The sequence below is a fragment of the Haliotis asinina genome, chromosome 6 (assembly GCF_037392515.1).
Source record: "Haliotis asinina isolate JCU_RB_2024 chromosome 6, JCU_Hal_asi_v2, whole genome shotgun sequence".
NCBI lineage: Eukaryota > Metazoa > Mollusca > Gastropoda > Lepetellida > Haliotidae > Haliotis > Haliotis asinina.
This window is the reverse complement of record NC_090285.1, coordinates 61271233-61289082: the sequence shown is the minus strand read 5'-3', so window position 1 is coordinate 61289082 and position 17850 is coordinate 61271233. Positions and strand designations below refer to the sequence as shown.

At 40.4% G+C, this 17850-nt stretch overlaps 1 protein-coding gene across 1 annotated transcript; it reads right to left on the bottom strand.

Moving 5' to 3' along the window:
* Positions 1 to 4921: 4921 nt before the first annotated feature.
* On the bottom strand, positions 4922 to 17546 carry LOC137286608 (mycolipanoate synthase-like). The gene is made up of 7 exons (XM_067818556.1): positions 17484 to 17546; positions 15362 to 15585; positions 15014 to 15174; positions 13686 to 13889; positions 12529 to 12710; positions 12210 to 12384; positions 4922 to 11527 (listed from the first exon to the last, which is right to left on the bottom strand). The coding sequence occupies exons 2-7, from the start codon at positions 15562 to 15564 to the stop codon at positions 4926 to 4928; spliced, it is 7527 nt and encodes a 2508-aa protein (XP_067674657.1). The 5' UTR covers positions 15565 to 15585; positions 17484 to 17546; the 3' UTR covers positions 4922 to 4925.
* Positions 17547 to 17850: the final 304 nt, after the last annotated feature.

Genomic DNA, 17850 nt, shown 5'->3' with positions numbered 1-17850 from the left:
TTTCCCTATTGTTTTCTCACATCTGTAACATTCTTAGAAAGAGTTTTTGCATCCATATAGCTGCTCCTATTTTTGTCACATTGAAAATTCCTGAATCGGTATGACGTTCACAGTCCTTATCAAACCAGACTACTTTCTGGAGTCGTTTGCTGAAACTTCGAAGAGCCGGATTTATGTTGTTCAGAGGTTTGCATATTACACGGCATTCTTTGCATATCAAAATGGAGTCTGTGTTGTCGTCCAGTCTGGTGGTCAAGTGGTGGTCGCTAGTGAGCATCGTATGTACCTTTTGGAAAACTAAGGGATAAAGTAATACAGCCTGCAGTGGATTAAAGAGGAAAGTCTGAAAGTATTGTTCAAAACGTGATGTAATGAAATGCTGATGAAATGTGAACAAGTGAATGACATTAATCAATTACACATGCCAAACGGTATACCTGAGGTCACCTCAGACATCAGAGCACCAACCGTATACAAAAGGCTGAGTTCATCATTATTGACCAGCAGCCATATGTATTTTCAACAAATCTTTGTCCCTTTAGCTCACACATCTGTACAGCTTGATACAGTATATAGTCAAGAGTCTGTAGATTAAAGCACAGGTTTATATCCCAGGGACTATTGTCCCTGGTGGGCGAAGCATGGCTGTTACTGTTTTGTATTAATATCTCTGAAATATGTATGATTTCAGTGACTTTGTTCTTTCATCTGATCTGCTTAGTAAAGTAAATGTCACACACGTACTTCTGTGAGAGGTATTTATAGGTTCGAGCAGCAAGGAAGGATCACGATAAGTGGATATCATCACTTGCTCTCATTGTAATAATGAAGTCGTTCCTCCATGAATACACAATACCATTTAGAAAGGGTCAAAATCTGCGTTAGAAATGATGTTGAGCAACCCGTGATTGGCGTAAAAAGCAACTAACGGGATGGAGTTGTCTGGCACTTGGTTAGGACACATGACATTATATTGAAATTGTCGATCCCCATGATGTTGATCACTGGAGTGTCTGGTCCAGACTCGATGATTTACTGACCGCCCCATGTGGCTTAAATATTGTTCAGTGCGGAGTAAAACTAAACTCGCACACTTACTCAAATGCAAAGTTTTATATTTGGGATTAGACTTTGTTCGTAAAATTGGACCCCTGAAGGTCCCGGGGTAGAATAGGCCTTCAGCAACCCATGCTTGCCATGAAAGGTGACTATGCTTGTCGTAAGAGGCGACTAACGGGATCGGGTGGTCAGACTAGCTGACTTGGTTGACACATGTCATTGGTTCCCAATCGTGCAGATCGATGCTCATGTTGTTGATCACTGGATTGTCTGGTTCAGACTCGATTATTTACAGACCGTCGCCATATAGCTGGAATATTGCTAAGTGCGACGTAAAACTCAACTCACTCACTCACTCGTAAAATTGGTGCCTGTCTCTGTGGTTGTGAGTTCGAATCCTGGATGGGACTCAGCCCAACAAAACTACCAGAATCTCCTCTGTACAGTGTAAGTGTAGTGTAATGCCAAGTGTTAGTTGTTCATCCATATATTGCAATACTTCCGTGATGTTACACCCACACTCTATTTAAACACATCGCATAGCTACGAATGTAAAGTGGAACGAAACTAGAGATTGAGAACGTCGTCAAGAACTGCGGTGTCGATGTACATATGTATTAAACCAGGTAATGGAAGGTACGGGTAATGGAAGGTCTGTGGTTCTGAAACATGACATATTTAACCTCATGTCTTCGCCATTTCATTAAACTCAGCTCTAATGAATTTGCATGATATCAACGCCAGAGATTAACTGCCGATCATGGTACGTTAACAGTTTCCATTAGGCGTAGCAATAGTAGTGATGTTTTTGTAACGGTAAAACTCTAAAGTGACAGCAGGTGCTCGGGATGTGCATTGCATTCAATGATTTTGAAAGAGTCCACATATAAAATCATTTGTAATTTTCATTATCTATTTACATACATAAAGAAGAAAGAGGAACAATACAATAATCATATTTATTTTACTAAACATCATACATTTAATGCCTAAACTATGCCATAAATATGTGGCAAATTCGAATACATAAACCTAAAATAAAATGACAATTAATGGAGTAGAAAGAATCTATTAATGAAATTGACAGTCGTCAGTAATAATTGTATTTTAGTATGAAGAATATTTGCTAGATATTTAGGACTGCCAGGTTTCTATTTTCCTTTGCATTTTAGGTATGTGGGTGGACTTTAAAATAGTCAAATGCCATATCAAATCCACCAAGGCTATTTTTCATCCTGTCACTGTACTGAATTTATGTAAAGCGTTGAGGTGGACAACATTCCTGCAGTCACCTAAGCATGAATTGGTACTTTACAATTTTAGAGTGTTGATAGTAGACCCTGTCCACCCACGACTTCATGTTCTTAGCACTACAGATGTATACAACGAAATAAGCGAGAGACAAGTTTTTCATTTATGAACATCAAACAGATCGTGTATCACAATTTATACACACATTTTGTAAAGCTCACACACCACTGCTGGAGGCGCGTCTGTAGACTGCTTTTATATAAGAAATCTGCACCTATCTAATATCTTTGGCTTCTACAATCATAGTTTCATGCACTTTGACCTCCAACAACCATGAAGAAAAGATAATGCATATATATTTATAATAATTCACAGTTTGCATTTCAGTTTCAGATGTTTCCTTATTCTCTAATCCCCGTTTAAAACTATACACTGAATCATCTAGTTGTTTTTAAACCAAACACTTAGAAAATCTATCAAAAGAACATCAATGGTAAATGACAATTGTTTTAAGAACATATATACCATTCGTATAACTGTTTAAACTGCAACTAACTCATTTACGAAGAGAGTAAGGAGAAATGGGTTCAACAGCCTTGGCGAACCCGTGATGATGTGCTAAAGAGATCTCACTTTCTATAATCATATTTCACACAAACCTTTAACATTGAATACATGTCACTTAAATCGTAAAATATCCTCTCTAAATTTTGTGCCCAGATTCGCTATAAGGTTATACTCACTCACTCTCTCACACACACGCACGCAGGCACCCACGCGCACACATGTGTATGTGTACGTACAAAATGTTTCATAATGTAATTGGTTAAAAAATACAGTGTATTTACGCCTCGTGTGCATTAGAATATATATGTGATGTAGGGCAAGTTGACAGTTGCTGTCAAACACTTCTTGCCACCATCCACTTTAAAGAAGCAATATATCAATAAAATCATAAAATATAAGCATTGATGTTATACTAAAGGTGCATTTATATGTCACTATGTCCAAACATATAGACTGAACGCTCAAAGTGCACAATATGGTTGAATATTAACAGTCCGGAGAAACATGGCCGAAGAGGAACGTTTCTGGTAGGGATTTGGAGATGACAAGCTTTGAGAGTCTTTGGCTTCTTGGGGCCGATCACTCCACTCAACTTCTGCGGGATATGCAAGTGATCTTTGGCCACACCAGAGAGTGTTTGTATTGGGGAATGTACGTCTTGAATGCAAACACGTGGATACGTGTACATGGGTTGATGCTTTGTGTGAAAACAACCCCCATCAGTTCCATAATAGAAATATATACATCAGTATAACAAGTCAGTGAACAAACAGCAGTGTCCAGTGTAACATTCAAAACTCTTAAAGTGATTTTCTTAGAAGTCCAATTACGCTGCGAAATTTTCCATGTTAGAAACCATTATATGTATCAGACGAACTAAAACAATGATGCAAGGTATGGCTCCATTACACGTGTGAGCAGTATCTACATTTCCCTATAGTTACTATCTTGGACTTGGATGACAAAAACATGCCTGAGTTTCTTCCTTAAAGAATGCTCACGAAGTTAATATGCTTCATGACTTTCGTCTGCTTCTGATACCAATTGTGAGCACTTGACACAAAATCAATTTCTAAACGATCTTTTGGATCTGTTTCACATTAAACTCCATATCTATGTCACGTGCAAACATGAAAAAAAAGTATAAAATAAAAACTTTCTTGTATTTCCAGTCAGCAAATGCTCTGGGTAACACTTACAATATAAATATAATTCCATAAGAAATATATGCATAAACAAGTCGATGAACAAATATCAGTGTCCAATGTAACATTCAAGACATTAAAAGGGAGAAGTGCAATTTTGCCATTTACCAGCTTCATGTTTGAAAGCATAATGCTGATATCTGACGAACTAAAGCCAGGAGCAGTATCCACAGTTCACTATAGCTATTTGTCTTCTTTGGCATGGCATGGCATAACTAAATTATGTTAAAGAAAGTACAACATGTATACCTCCTAACTATTGATGCCATTTATGTATGTATGTATGTATGTATGTATGTATGTATGTATGTATGTATGTATGTGTGTGTGTGTGTGTGTGTGTGTGTGTGTGTGTGTGTGTATGGATGTATGAGAGAGATGGAGAGAGAGAGAGAGAGAGAGAGAGAGAATGTATGTGTGCATATGTACGTGCGCATGCATGTATGATTGTTTAAGGTTAAGATCGTGATACATAACATACCTATGATACAAATGTGTACAATAATATTCATGTCATTGTGTAGATCCGGATGAACACCTGTTCAGCAAAAATACATAGGAAACAGTACATATGTGAGTTTCTTACTTCACTTGGTATTAATTCCATCACATTAGGAACACAAAGAAAATTCACTTTCAGCGTGTATATATCCGGTTTCTTCAGTATGTCTTACAAGCCCGAGAATGTTTCACACTTTCTTGCCACTCTCTTTCCACATCGTAGTGAAATATACCCATGCATCTGAAGCAACATCGAACTTCCTTCACAGAGAAAATGCCGGCATCAGTGCTTATGTTGTCATGGTATGTGCTACACCTTCACATACTGGTTAAAGTACTCAGTCACAAACGCGTGTTCTTATCTTGAAGTTGTGTGATGTATGGTTTAGACTGTAGTGTCCGGACTGTAATCTGTGGATTTGCAACAGTGTCCTCAAGTAAGCCCAAAAATGCATTGAGGATCATATCAATGCGCTTCTCTGTGAAACAATCTTTCCGGGCATACAAGACAATGCCTATTGTCTTGGACATTTTCCTGTTGAGGATGTCAAAATAAAGTTCTGTGTTAGGGCCAAATAATGCTTTCACCCGAACATTGGCATCAAGGCCACCGCGCATATCGTTTCCTTTACCCATGTTCCTCATCTCATCAGTGCCAAATGTGACAAAAGACGTCATTATATTGTGGTTCTGATCGTCTGAAAGGAAATACTTTAGATCCCCAAAAGGAAATATTCCATTCTCTATGCACTTTTCAAGCATGGTACTGTTCTCTTTGAGAAATGTAAGAACTGACAATTTGTCATCGTTTTTCACTTCACAGGACAGCGGTGTAAAATTCACACCTCTTGCAACAGATGTTGTTAACTTTGGGCTGAAGATTCTTTGATCAACGTATGTTGACATGGCAAATTTCTGACCATTTGCTCTGGTTGACCACAACAATTGAACGAGTCCTACAAGGCACTTGAACCGTGACAATCCTTCTTTGTCAGTGAAAGAGTTTAACCTTTGGTACAGATCAGCTGATAAAGTTTTCTTTACACTTATACTGTCCATTTGTGATGTGGATGACACGCTCCTGTCTGCAAAGGACACGTATGGAACTGTTCCAAGCGTTTTTATCCAAAATTCCTTAATATCTTCATATCTTGGTTGAAGGATTGTCCGTATTTCTGGACCAATGGGCAGATCTGGATCACCTTGTACATCACTCAGAGGCTTTCCATGTGAGAAGGCGTGACCTATATTCACGAAGTCGTTTATGAAGACTGATATTCCTTGGTGGTCAAAACCAATTCTGTGAAAAACAAAGATGAGATGTGGGGGTTTTCCTTTCACAAAGACAAATCGTATTGGTCCTTGGCGGTCAAGATTAAAACGTTCCTCTGTGAGACGTGTTACATCAGGACGATTTGTCAGATCACCAATCCTATAGTCAATATCAGCCTCTGCACTCAGAGTTGATTTTGATGCTTTTCCATTTACAACATGAAAAGTTGTCCTGCAAATTGGGTGTCGTCTGACGTTTTCCTGAAGCATTTTCTTGACAGACGTTGGCTCTGAAACATCAGGCAATTCTGCTTCCACAATCAATAAATGTGATGTATGATTCGGATCTCTCATGTAGTTGTCAAAAACAAACTGTTCTCCTGGGAGAAGAACTGCGTCATATTCTAATGAATCTGTGACCGGAAGCGACTGCTCATGTTTGTGATCACCATTCCCTTTGATCATCCAGTCATCATAAATGTACTGTGCGATTTGAGTCACCGATGCATTTTCAACATTCAGTTTTGTTGATGATAGCTGAACGTGTGTGTCGTCCATGATGTTCCCGGTAATTTGCATGAAATTCATTGAGTCAACTCCCTGGTCTCTGGTTCCTTGCTCCACATCTAGAGAGGAGTCGTCAAGCACAGCTACATCAATAACCACACCCTTCACGTACTTCACAAGTTTGGCTAGTGCATTTTGCTTGGGCATTTGTTTCATTGCCTCAAAGTCAAATGTTTCAACATTACTTGCTGCAGCTGAAGACACTGCTTCCTTAAATGGAGACAAGACCGATCTAAATCGAGACTGCAGTTCAACATTGTGCTCTCTTTTGAGGCTTTGTCCAAATTTTGCCAACTGGAGACCGCACATAATGATCTGTGGCTTATTCAACATGAGGATGTGTGTGAGGCAGTCTGGTATACTTCTCTTGTTTATCAGAAAGTATCCATACGATTCCATTTGTTTTATGTGTCTTTCTTGCAGCATGCCCATATTCAGAGGACCCCAGTTTACAGTCTGACCACACTTGCCATTTTGCCGCCTGACATGAGCTAGGGCATCCATGAATCCGTTCCCAGCACCATAGCTTGTCTGTCCAGCATTTCCAAAGAGAGATGTTACTGATGAAAACAGCACAAAGTAGTCCAGTGGGAGATGCTCTGTCAGGATATGGAGGTTCCAGGATCCAGCAACCTTAGGAGAACAAGCGACCCTGAATTTTTCTCTCGTCATTTCTAAAAGAATTCCATCATTTAGAACAGCAGCTCCAAAGAATATCCCTTTCAAAGAATAGGTAGGGAAACGGGTTCCTAGCCTCTTCAAAGCTGACCCTATTTCCTTGATATCTTGGACATCAGCTGACTGAGATGTAACAATGCATCCGTACATCTCAGACACATGCTTCATTTCATCTTGTTTGTTTGGATCTGGATTACGCCTGCTGATAATAGTAATGCACCCAGCACCTTTGGATGCCAGATACAATACACATTCCCAACCTAGTCCTGTCATTCCACCTACAACAAGGTACATTCCCCTTCTGTCAAACAAGAGAATCTCAGGTACCTTTAACTGTGTTGTGGTGACGCTGGTGTTCTCTTGCAGGTTGAACTCCCACGTTTCTAGGATTTCTGTGATGTTAATAGGAGCACTATGGTGGTGTTTCAACGCAGTGTCGTTGCAGTGCCTGAACGAAACGCAGATCTTTGAGATAGTCTGTTTATATTTCTTTATCCACGTGTAAAGCTTTGGAATATGTTCATCCATTTGAGAGAAGGCAAGGAACTCTTGGGTCCTGACAATTGCTATTTTCAGTCTTGGTTTTGCAGACTTTAGTAAATTTATCACTTTGAGTGATATCAGTTTCTCTAGGGATATGATCTGTTCAAGACAGTCCCATGCAAGGACAATCTGTTGTGCTAGTTCTGTTGTAATTTGAACAGTTGATATCAGAGCATGATGTCCTTTGTGGTTTGGTATTTCCTCTGGAGTCAGTAAAGAAACTGTTCTGGTTTGTTTTGACAACAATATCATTTCCATCACTTCTGCATATTTCCTTGTCTGGTGTGAATAAAGTATCACCACATCTTTCATGCTGCACTCACCACACACTCGCCATAGACAGTACAACTTCAGCATACACCCTGTCCCAAAATGACCTCCTAAGTGTTTGACATTCAGTGCAAACTTCATTGGGACAAAGTATTCATATCTCACTTGTTGTGGATAGCAGGCAATGTACACCTTTCTTCTGCTATTTACGTGTGCAAAGCCAGTTGATTCAAATGTAACTACAGGATTTCCCTTGCTGATTCCCATGTAGCCTCCACTGTCAATAGGTAACAGAACTTGTTCAGACAGGAATTTAGAGTGAACTGCTACACACTGTGCAGAAAGCAGAATGTCATCTTTGCCCTTTTCTTGCACGTTTCTTGACATTGTAAAGAAAGGCTGTGATATTTCTTCCGTAGAAGTTGAATAGAGGACAGTGTCCAGGCTGGTCATCTTTCTGTCCAGTCTAAATTGCGGTGTTGAGTCAGGTTCCTTTTGAAACGTCTGTCCATACAAGCGTCTATGAAGGCTTTCGAATTCAGCATGACCTTTGACCTTCAGGACTTGCGAGATTTCAGACATTATGATCGTTGCATCGTATTGGTCCATGCCACCAACATTGAGATCCAATGATTTTATATTTAGCCTTGTGAATTCCCTTCTAACACTTCTGATGTATGCCCGAATACTTTCGTGAATGCAAGCAAGTGCATGAGATTTTCTATCCGGGCTTTGGTAGTCTAACGGTGTTGCCATTGTGACAACGAGCAACGGTGACTTGATGGCATGTTGTGACATTTTAAGTATAAGAGATCTTAAAGGCATGATCTTCTCCTCCAGTTCTTTCTCCATTTCCATTCCATTGTCAACAAACTGAGGCTTGGATTGAAAGATTAGTACTATTCCAGATGACTCTCGAAGATCTGGAACATAGCTATCATTATGTAAAATGGAAAAATGGTGAACTGTCCATGGATAGTTTGGGGTCTTTGACATAGACATCTCATCAGTAAACATAACAAGGTTTGTTATGCTGTCATTTTCCTGCTCAGGATCTATTTCTTCTGCTTCAATCGTGTATGCAACACTTCTGACATCAAAGGTGTCTATACCCATGGCTTTCAAAGTAAATTTTCCAATGAGTGCAATGACATACCCTTCTGTAGTTAGCAGTGACAGGCTGTAGCGCACGTACCATTCACTTTCATGCAACACTTTCAAATGCACGAGCATCTTTTTTTCTGTCTTTCTCTTGACTACCAAATGTTCTACTGAGTATGGAAGCATATCTTTGATCACACGAGTGACAGTTGCGGGCGTCTGTAGCATGCCATCTAGTATTGCAGGGTGAAGAATTGTGTGATTTGCTTCTCTCTGGAGCTTAGATCCAACTTCAAGTACAGTGAGGCTTTCATTTTCAGTTGTTTGGCTACCTGAAATCACGGACATCATTTCACCATAGCTGAAACCATTGTTTCCCAAATGTTGATACACTTCCTCTCCAGTTAGATGGTGTTTACATCTTTCTTTGATTGGTTCAAGGTCAACTCTCTCTGCAGGTTCATCCGCAGATGTTTGCCTTATTGTTGCTTCTGCATGGACTGTCTTTCCTTTCTTCAAGACAAATGTACTTAAAATGCTGGAGTCAGCTTCACTGTGAGATTGTTTTATATCCAGGTTTGTCACTTTTCCAGATGTCAGATTAACTGGGCTTCTGAAGGCCACAGAAACACTGATTGTACATAGGCGGTACATGTCAATCATTCTGGCGAAAGTAAGTGCTGCCTCGGCATGGACGGCACCTGGTAAAATGATTGCTCCTTTCACTTTGTGTTCAAAAACACTCTTGAATTTCTGAGGGTCAATGACTAAGCTTGCGGACTCTGTGTTGCCCCTGATAAACAAGTGATCTCCTTCAGTTTCCTTTTGGCCCTTTAGCATCTGCAGTTTACTTTCAGACACCACTAACAAGGGCTTGGAATTGAAGACATAAGATGGATAGCTTGTTGTTTGCATCCTATCAGGAAAGAATGTGTCCCATTTGACGTTAACGCCATAGTCATACAACAAGATGAGTGACTGGAGAATGTCATTGTAACTCGATTTGACATGAAGAGAAGGAATGGATGTGACGGAGAGGGTGGAATCTCTGAAAATGTCCCGTAGATGTGATTTTAGTACAGTTCGTGGGCCTATTTCAACAAAAATGTTCATTTTGGATGTTTGTGCGGCACTTTTGATTGCATCACAAAATCTAACAGGACTTCTTACATTTAGGCCCCAATAGGTCTTTGACATAACTGTACTTTCATCCATATCAGGATCAACTGTTGAGACAAATCTGCTTGTCATCTCAGATGTCTTGATATCAGATAAGATTTCATCAAGCTGAACTCTTGCTGAATCCATAAAATGACTGTGGAAGGCACTTGTTACAGGGAGCTCATGAAACAGTGCATTACCACCTGCAAAATGCTTCAAATCCTCTTTGACTAAAAGCACGGACCTCTCATCCCCACTGATAGTGCACGAGATTGGGCTGTAATAAAGAGCTACATCTATCTTACTCTCAACTTTCCTACAGGCTGCCTTTACTTGTTCTGTCTCAACATTTCGGACAAGCATCATCTTGCCTCCTGTGGCTTCAGCCAGGACCCGAGTTCTGTGATAGATGACCCTCACAGCTTCATCCAATGACAGGATTCCTGCAACATGTGCTGCAGCCACCTCCCCAACTGACTGACCTACAACAGCTACGGGCTTCACCCCCCAGGTTTCCCACAGATGAGCGAGAGACACCTGACAGGCAAAAATAGCTATTGGACCAAACAGAGGATCATTCACATCATCGCATTCAAGGAGCCGCTTCATCAGGGACCACTGAACAAACCTGGAGAGGGATTTGTCAATTTCCAAAATGCTTTCCTTAAAGTGGTCATTCTTAGAGATGAGATCATTGCACATTCCTTCCCAGGCAGTCCCCATGCCAGAAAAAACAAATACAGTGTTTCCTTTTTCCGAGAAAGATGGCTGGTTTCTCTTTTGTAACTCTTCTTCTATTTGAGACTTCAGATCAACATGATTGTTTGCAAAGAAAGCTTTTCTGAATGGAAAATGTTCTCTTGCCATACATGAAGTGTAAGCAACAGCACTGAAAGAAGAACTGGTACCATTTTCAGTGAATTTTGCTATTGACTCGTGCAACGTTTTCTCAGTGGAGCCTGAAAAACAAACGGGTAGGGTAATATCATTCATGACCGGTGTCTCCATCTTAAATGATGTTATCACAGCATGGCTGTTGCTACCCCCAAATCCAAATGAGTTGACACATGCGATCTTTCTATGATTATTCCAGTCAGTGTTTTCTGTTGGTACTACAAATTTAAATCTGTCAAAGTCTATTGCTTCATTTGGCCTGTCAAAGTGTAGGGATGACACGATTGTGTTGTGTTTCATCATCAACAGGACCTTGATGAGTCCGGCAACTCCTGCAGCTCCTTCTAGATGGCCAATGTTGGTCTTCACTGACCCGATGTGTCGCTGGCGTGGATACTTCTCAAAGAAGGTTCCCAGGGCTGAAGCTTCTACTGGATCACCCCTTTTGGTTCCAGTACCTGAAGAGTCAATGGTTAGTTGTGACAGCTTTCGATATCAGAGATATATCATAAAGTAGCATATACATAAGTCTATTTGGGATAATGAAAGAACAGATATGTCAGTTATGTTTGTTTATACGAGGTGATATCTCAATAACGAATAAGAAATGAAAACTGATCAAGCCATTGGAACCTTTCTTATAGTTCTTTAGGAATTACAGAATCTTCTTTGCTTGGGGACACACAAGGTATATTTTGAAGCATGCAAGATTTTTGTGAGATGTCCAGTATGCATAATAGTATATGTTTTTTTCTCCTTGACGAGCCCGAAGACATATCTGGCCTGTAGTCTCTGAACAGATTTTGCTGGTTCATACTATGATCGAACTGTTTGTTGTTGTTTTTATCAAGTCCCCTGTTAAATGTCGAACAGTTTTACCCCACCAATAACAATATTCTAGCAATATCACAGTGGTCTAATCAGGTGACTGGCACCATGTATGTATCTGGGATACAAGGAAATGGATGAACCAAATCAGTGATGCCACCATTCAAAATCTCAAATAACTGAAGGCCAGTTATAACTTTGGTATTCACTAGTGTCCCAAGCCTCGAGAATAGACCAAAAATTTGTATTACTACTCAAATTAGGCTGAGACGTACGAACCGCCTTTCTTTGAAACGCCTTACGCATACGTACCATGAGCTTCAATATAGTCTACTTCAGTCGGGTCAATCCCGTGCCGGGTGTATATTTCACTGAGCAGTTCCTCTTGTTGTTTCCCTGATGGTGCTGTGATGGGCGTAACCTGGCGACCATCTTGATTCAACCCTGTGACAATAGTCCCCCAAATGTTGTCACCATCATGCAAAGCCTGAAATATATAATTAACGGGATAAATGCTTCTGCTTTAAATTGAGGATTGTTGATTTATATGGTGGTTTCATGGTTATATCAAACAGATCAGTTAAAGCCACATGCAGGTTATTAATCGGGAATACTTAGACAAGTGTCATACCTGACTTAGGAGTTTGACTATGACAATCCCACATCCCTCTCCTCTGGTGTAACCATCAGCATTTGCTGAAAAGGAGTGGCACTGTCCAGTGGGAGACAACATCTGAGCTTTGCTTAACTTGATAAAATATCCGGGGTGAATTGTCAGGTTCACCCCTCCACAAATTGCCATAGAGCAGTCACCTGAAAATTGTTGATATAGACAAATGTTCAGAAAGAAGCACAAATATACAGATGCAATTGTCAGGCAACATAGGGTGTGAGACTAGTGATTAACACTGGTCAGCGATTTCAATGTCGAAACCCTTAATAAATGTGAAAGAGGATAAATGAAATCAGCTCATAACATGTTGACTGATTCTTTCCCTCACATGTGTGATCTTTGGGAGACTGGATATCACATAACCTATCTATCATGTTGAGATGTATGGCAAAATATGTCTCCGATTTCTTCTTTTTGAATAAGTGAAATAATTCGACTGCCTTCTCTCATATAGTATAGTGTATCGTCGAGTGGTGGTTTGTGCAATGCCATAAATGAGGGAGGTCCAAAAGTTTTGAGAACTTTCTATCTGCTGTTGTAAAACATGCTGCCAGTATTATTGCATACATTGATTATTCATGATTATTCGCACCTCACACCAAACAGTATTAATATTGTCATAACTGCAAGAAAGATACCTAACTGTTATCGTGAAGATTCATTGAATACAGAAATATTATTCATGCCATCGCAGAATGCACGAGTTTTTTCCTGACCTCATCCCTAATGATTATAATCTGTTTCGAAATTTGAAGTTTTGCATGCATGCGTGAAAGACGAGTTGCCAATGATGAACTCGAAGCTACAAAAGAGTTTGGTTTATTGAACAGTCAAATTTTTTCTATTACCAGGGCATTGCAGCACAATTGGGTAAGGTGTATTGAACTGAAGGGAGCTTTACGTCAAAAACCTACTCTGTCAATTCTGTATCACGTTCCCAAAACGTTTTGACCCCCACTCGTTATATGACCACAGTGCTTGATATACTCATGATATTCTATACCAAGCTGCATAGAATACCCATGATGGTATGCTGTACTCGCCTCCTCTGATCAGCTTTAATTATCTACTGTTCACATCTTGTCTGAATGCTAGTCATGTGAATCTTTACCCACCTGCTTTAAGTGCCAGTCCTGCCTGGTGTATGGCCACGAGGGATGAGGAACACGCTGTGTCTATGGTCATGGAAGGTCCTGTTAGGTTGAACACGTAGGACATCCTGTTGGATATTATAGCCCTGGCCTGGCCTGTCACAGTGTGGTTGGTGACGTCTTGTGACTTGGTAGAGATATAATCCTGATAGTCCACCGCCATGGAACCTTTCGTATATATATATATGAATATATATGAACATACACCCGTCAAACCAGAGAAGCGCACGGGGATATTCAACAGTTCATTTTCTATACCATTCAAAAAGTAGGAGATGCTCCATTTTGCAAACATACTGCAAACCGATCCCGATAGTCGCCTCTTACGACAAGCATAGTTGCCTTTTATGGCAAGCATGGGTTGCTGAAGGCCTATTCTACCCCAGGCCCTTCACGGGTCCAATCCACCAGAAATCGTCTGGCATGTCCTGACACGACTACACCAACAACATCCTGACCTGTGGTGCAACATAATACAGGCATGGGAACTGGGGAAGTGGTGACGATGAATTGCGTTTCGCCCTGCAACGACAGGATACAACGTGTCTATCGAACATTTTGTGCCGAACTGCGTTCAACAGGTGAAGAGATTTGGTGAAATGAAATATCTTGGTGTTGGGAGTCATACCCTACACGGGTAGGTCAGAGATGTTGTGGTTCAAGGCAATCTAACAGCAATTCGGCCAAAACCTGCGACCTCACCTCCTCCCACTCTTTAATCACAAGAAGGAGCTGTTTCAACACAACGCTCGACCACACACACCTTATGTAACAACGCAAAAGTAAATAAACTTCCCTGGTCTTCCAAATCGCCGGATCGGCACCTGACCGAGCATCTATACGAACGTGATTGACGCGTCCGTAAACGTCACCATCGTCCTCACAAAAACTCGGAAGAATTTTACAATAAAAATTCCAACGAATTGTGATATTTCTCCGAAGACACTGTCGAACAGTGACGCCTCCCAGTATCGAATTTCTTTCATGTTCAAACTTGTGCGACTTATGTACACTTAAATGCGTTTGATACAGCTCCTTAATTTTGGCCCGTGCATGATGTTATAGGTGTATCTTTATGCAATGCAATTACGATTTAAGCATGTGACTACAACAGATATGATTGTTTCGTATAGAATTAAGGAATGAGTGTTATAATAATCGTACTTCATGACATTTGCTGCTAAGTGGTGGTAACGAAGTGGTTATCCAATCAAATTCATGCTTTCACTCAAAGACTTATCCTTCCATAACTCGGTTCTGACTAAAATCCGATCTCTTTGGTATGAACGAACCTATGTAGACTCCCACTTTCTGTCCTGCTATTTGTTGTCTGGTCATGCCGGCGTCCTCGAGCGCCATGTATGTGCACTCCAACACCTGTCGTTGCTGGGGGTCCATCTGGGCAGCCTCGGCTTCGTTGATTTTAAAAAGTTTGTTGTCGAAGTGATCGAAGCTGAAGGATTATGTATCAGTTCTATATTATCTGCATAATTGTACCGAACAGTGGGTTTATGCTAAGTACAAATTCGTGCAAAAGTTAACCTGGGTTTTACTTTACTTTGAATTAATACATTCTCTCTTAAGTAATTCATGCAAGCGTTTTGTGATTGACCGACATATAATACTTCTTCTGTACTCACTTCTTCATTAGCCCTGCTTTCATAGAATAGCTTTTCCCTACAGCATTGACGTCAGTGTCCAAGAAGGCATCCTTGTTCCATCTCTCATGGGGGATCTCAACCACATGGTTCTCTCCCTTTACGAGCACATCCCAATATTCCTCCAGGCAATTGGCACCGGGAAACCGGCACCCAATGCCAACAATGGCCATTTCATCAGCCATTGCTCATATGAAAAGTTCCAGCTGAAAAAAAATAGAATTCACATTGTTTCTGTGAAGAGCAAACGAGCATATTGTAACAAGCAACAATAGAGGGTCCGAAGGAAGCATGTACTGCAGTATTCATACACGATTCGGTTTGACATAATGCAAATGTGTGATATGCAGTGGTTAGGATATATGATGTCTCTACAAAAGTACATCCGCTGAAGTAAATTTAATCCTAAACTATCCATGTAATTAAATCTGTAGTGCTTCTCTCTAATTTAATCCTGAGCGGTTCATGTTATTAAGTCTGTACTGTTATCCTCGGCCCATCTGGCACCAGACATTCATAAATGAAACCGAAATATCTTTTAAAAGAAACGTTTGAAGACGTTCTTTTTATCTCAGGGGAAACGGTAAATGTTATGCCAGTGTTGTTTCCTGATGACGTAATACTGGCAAACAGTTTACTTAAACTTCTGTTGAAGCTAGGCGTATTATTTCCATACTCTCGTCAATAGGGTATTAAAGATGAAAAAGGTTAATAATGGTAAAATTAGGCATATGACTATTTAGGGTTAATCGTTACCCACAAAACTGATAGGACTAGAGCTTATCTGAGCAAGTCATTAAAGCTCAATGAACAGTTAAGTCTTTCGTAAAAAGTAATGTGTAAGTTTGAAATTGTCCACCAAAACTTTCGAAATATTTGCAGTGTAGAGGACAGTCTGTGGTGGCCTTTGGGGAGTGGCATATTCTGCTTCATGTATGAAGGACTGGATTCAAATGCACCTCAAAACATTCCATTTCAGTGTCTTAATGCGACTGTTAACGGCCGGCAGAAAATGTCCAATGTGGCCAACTTATGTATAACATTTGCTATATCTTTATGGTTTGGGATACGTCTGGTTTGCACAAGAAATAAGTGATATGTTCGGTCAAAGGGTTTATGACCGTGCACTGCAAGATATGCATGTATCAAGAGATAACATCGCACTGAATATGCGCGACTGCTTAATTCAGAATTGATCATGACGCCCTCAATGTCCAGTTGGTCCGCAGAGGCTTAGGAAGCAGTGATAAGGAAACTGTTTTGAGTCAGCATTGTAAAATAAATGAAGAAGAAATACATGTTGTTTATGGCTGTGTAATCTACATATGTACGACAGTAAATGGAGATATTTACATTCCAGAAGAGCAAATGTTGATGATTATATTTTACAAAGAATATCTCATCATGTCCAAGCCTGTCCAAATGTCTCAACGAAAATATACGAACACTAAACTAAGACTTGAACAAAAAAACAAAACAAACCGCACTGGCTATCGGAGTGGCCAGCACAGGGGTTCACAACATCAGCTGACAAGAACCTTAAACTGCAGGCCACCAATAGCACATTGATAAATCAGCAAATGCTGTCAGCAAATAGGCCACACCTAAGACCGTGAAGACCAAACCTCACGACACAGGCCGCATAGAGTTCATGAAGTTCATCCGTTCAGTGTAGGATGAGTCATGGTATTTGTACCCGGTGGATTAAGTCATGAGACTAAACCTTTCCAGCGCCTGATAGGCAGCTTGGGTTATCTATCCGGGTAATGATTGTGCTGTGCTATTGATCGTTAGCGCTATGTGCTTACCTAGTGTGGAATTTGACGTTATATAGATGGACACATTATTGTTTCTAAGGCCCGGGGTAGAACAGACCATCAGCAACCATGCTTGCCACAATAGGCGACTATGCTTGTCGTAAGAGGCGACTAACGGGATCGGGTGGTGAGGTTCACTGACTTGGTTGACACATGTCATCAGTTCCAAGTGTACAGATCGATACTCATACTGTTGATCACTGGATTGTCTGTTCCAGAATCGATTGTTTACATACCGCCACCATATAGCTGGAATATTGTTGAGTGCGACGTAAAATTAAACTCACTCTCTCTAAATGTTTGTAGGCGGTATACCATGCAAGGCAACTGCATGACTGGCATTCCCGAAGCTGACAAGGATATAAGAAAACATGCAAGTTTATGAATAACAACTTTTGACTTATTGAATGTAGCTTAGTCCGTATTTACAGTTTTAAAGTTTGCAAGTTAGCTTACGGGTAAATAATTATGTCAAAATATAATTTTTTACAAGTTATCATAATTGTATCATCACGAGATGGGTCTTTGAATATTCTACACACAGTCGTTTCAGCAGTAGAAGCCCGTGATCCTCGCACAAAGTTCATTGTGCAGCTGAACATAACACCACATCGATAACCAAGGACTGATGGGAGAGCTGTGACAGACAGAACA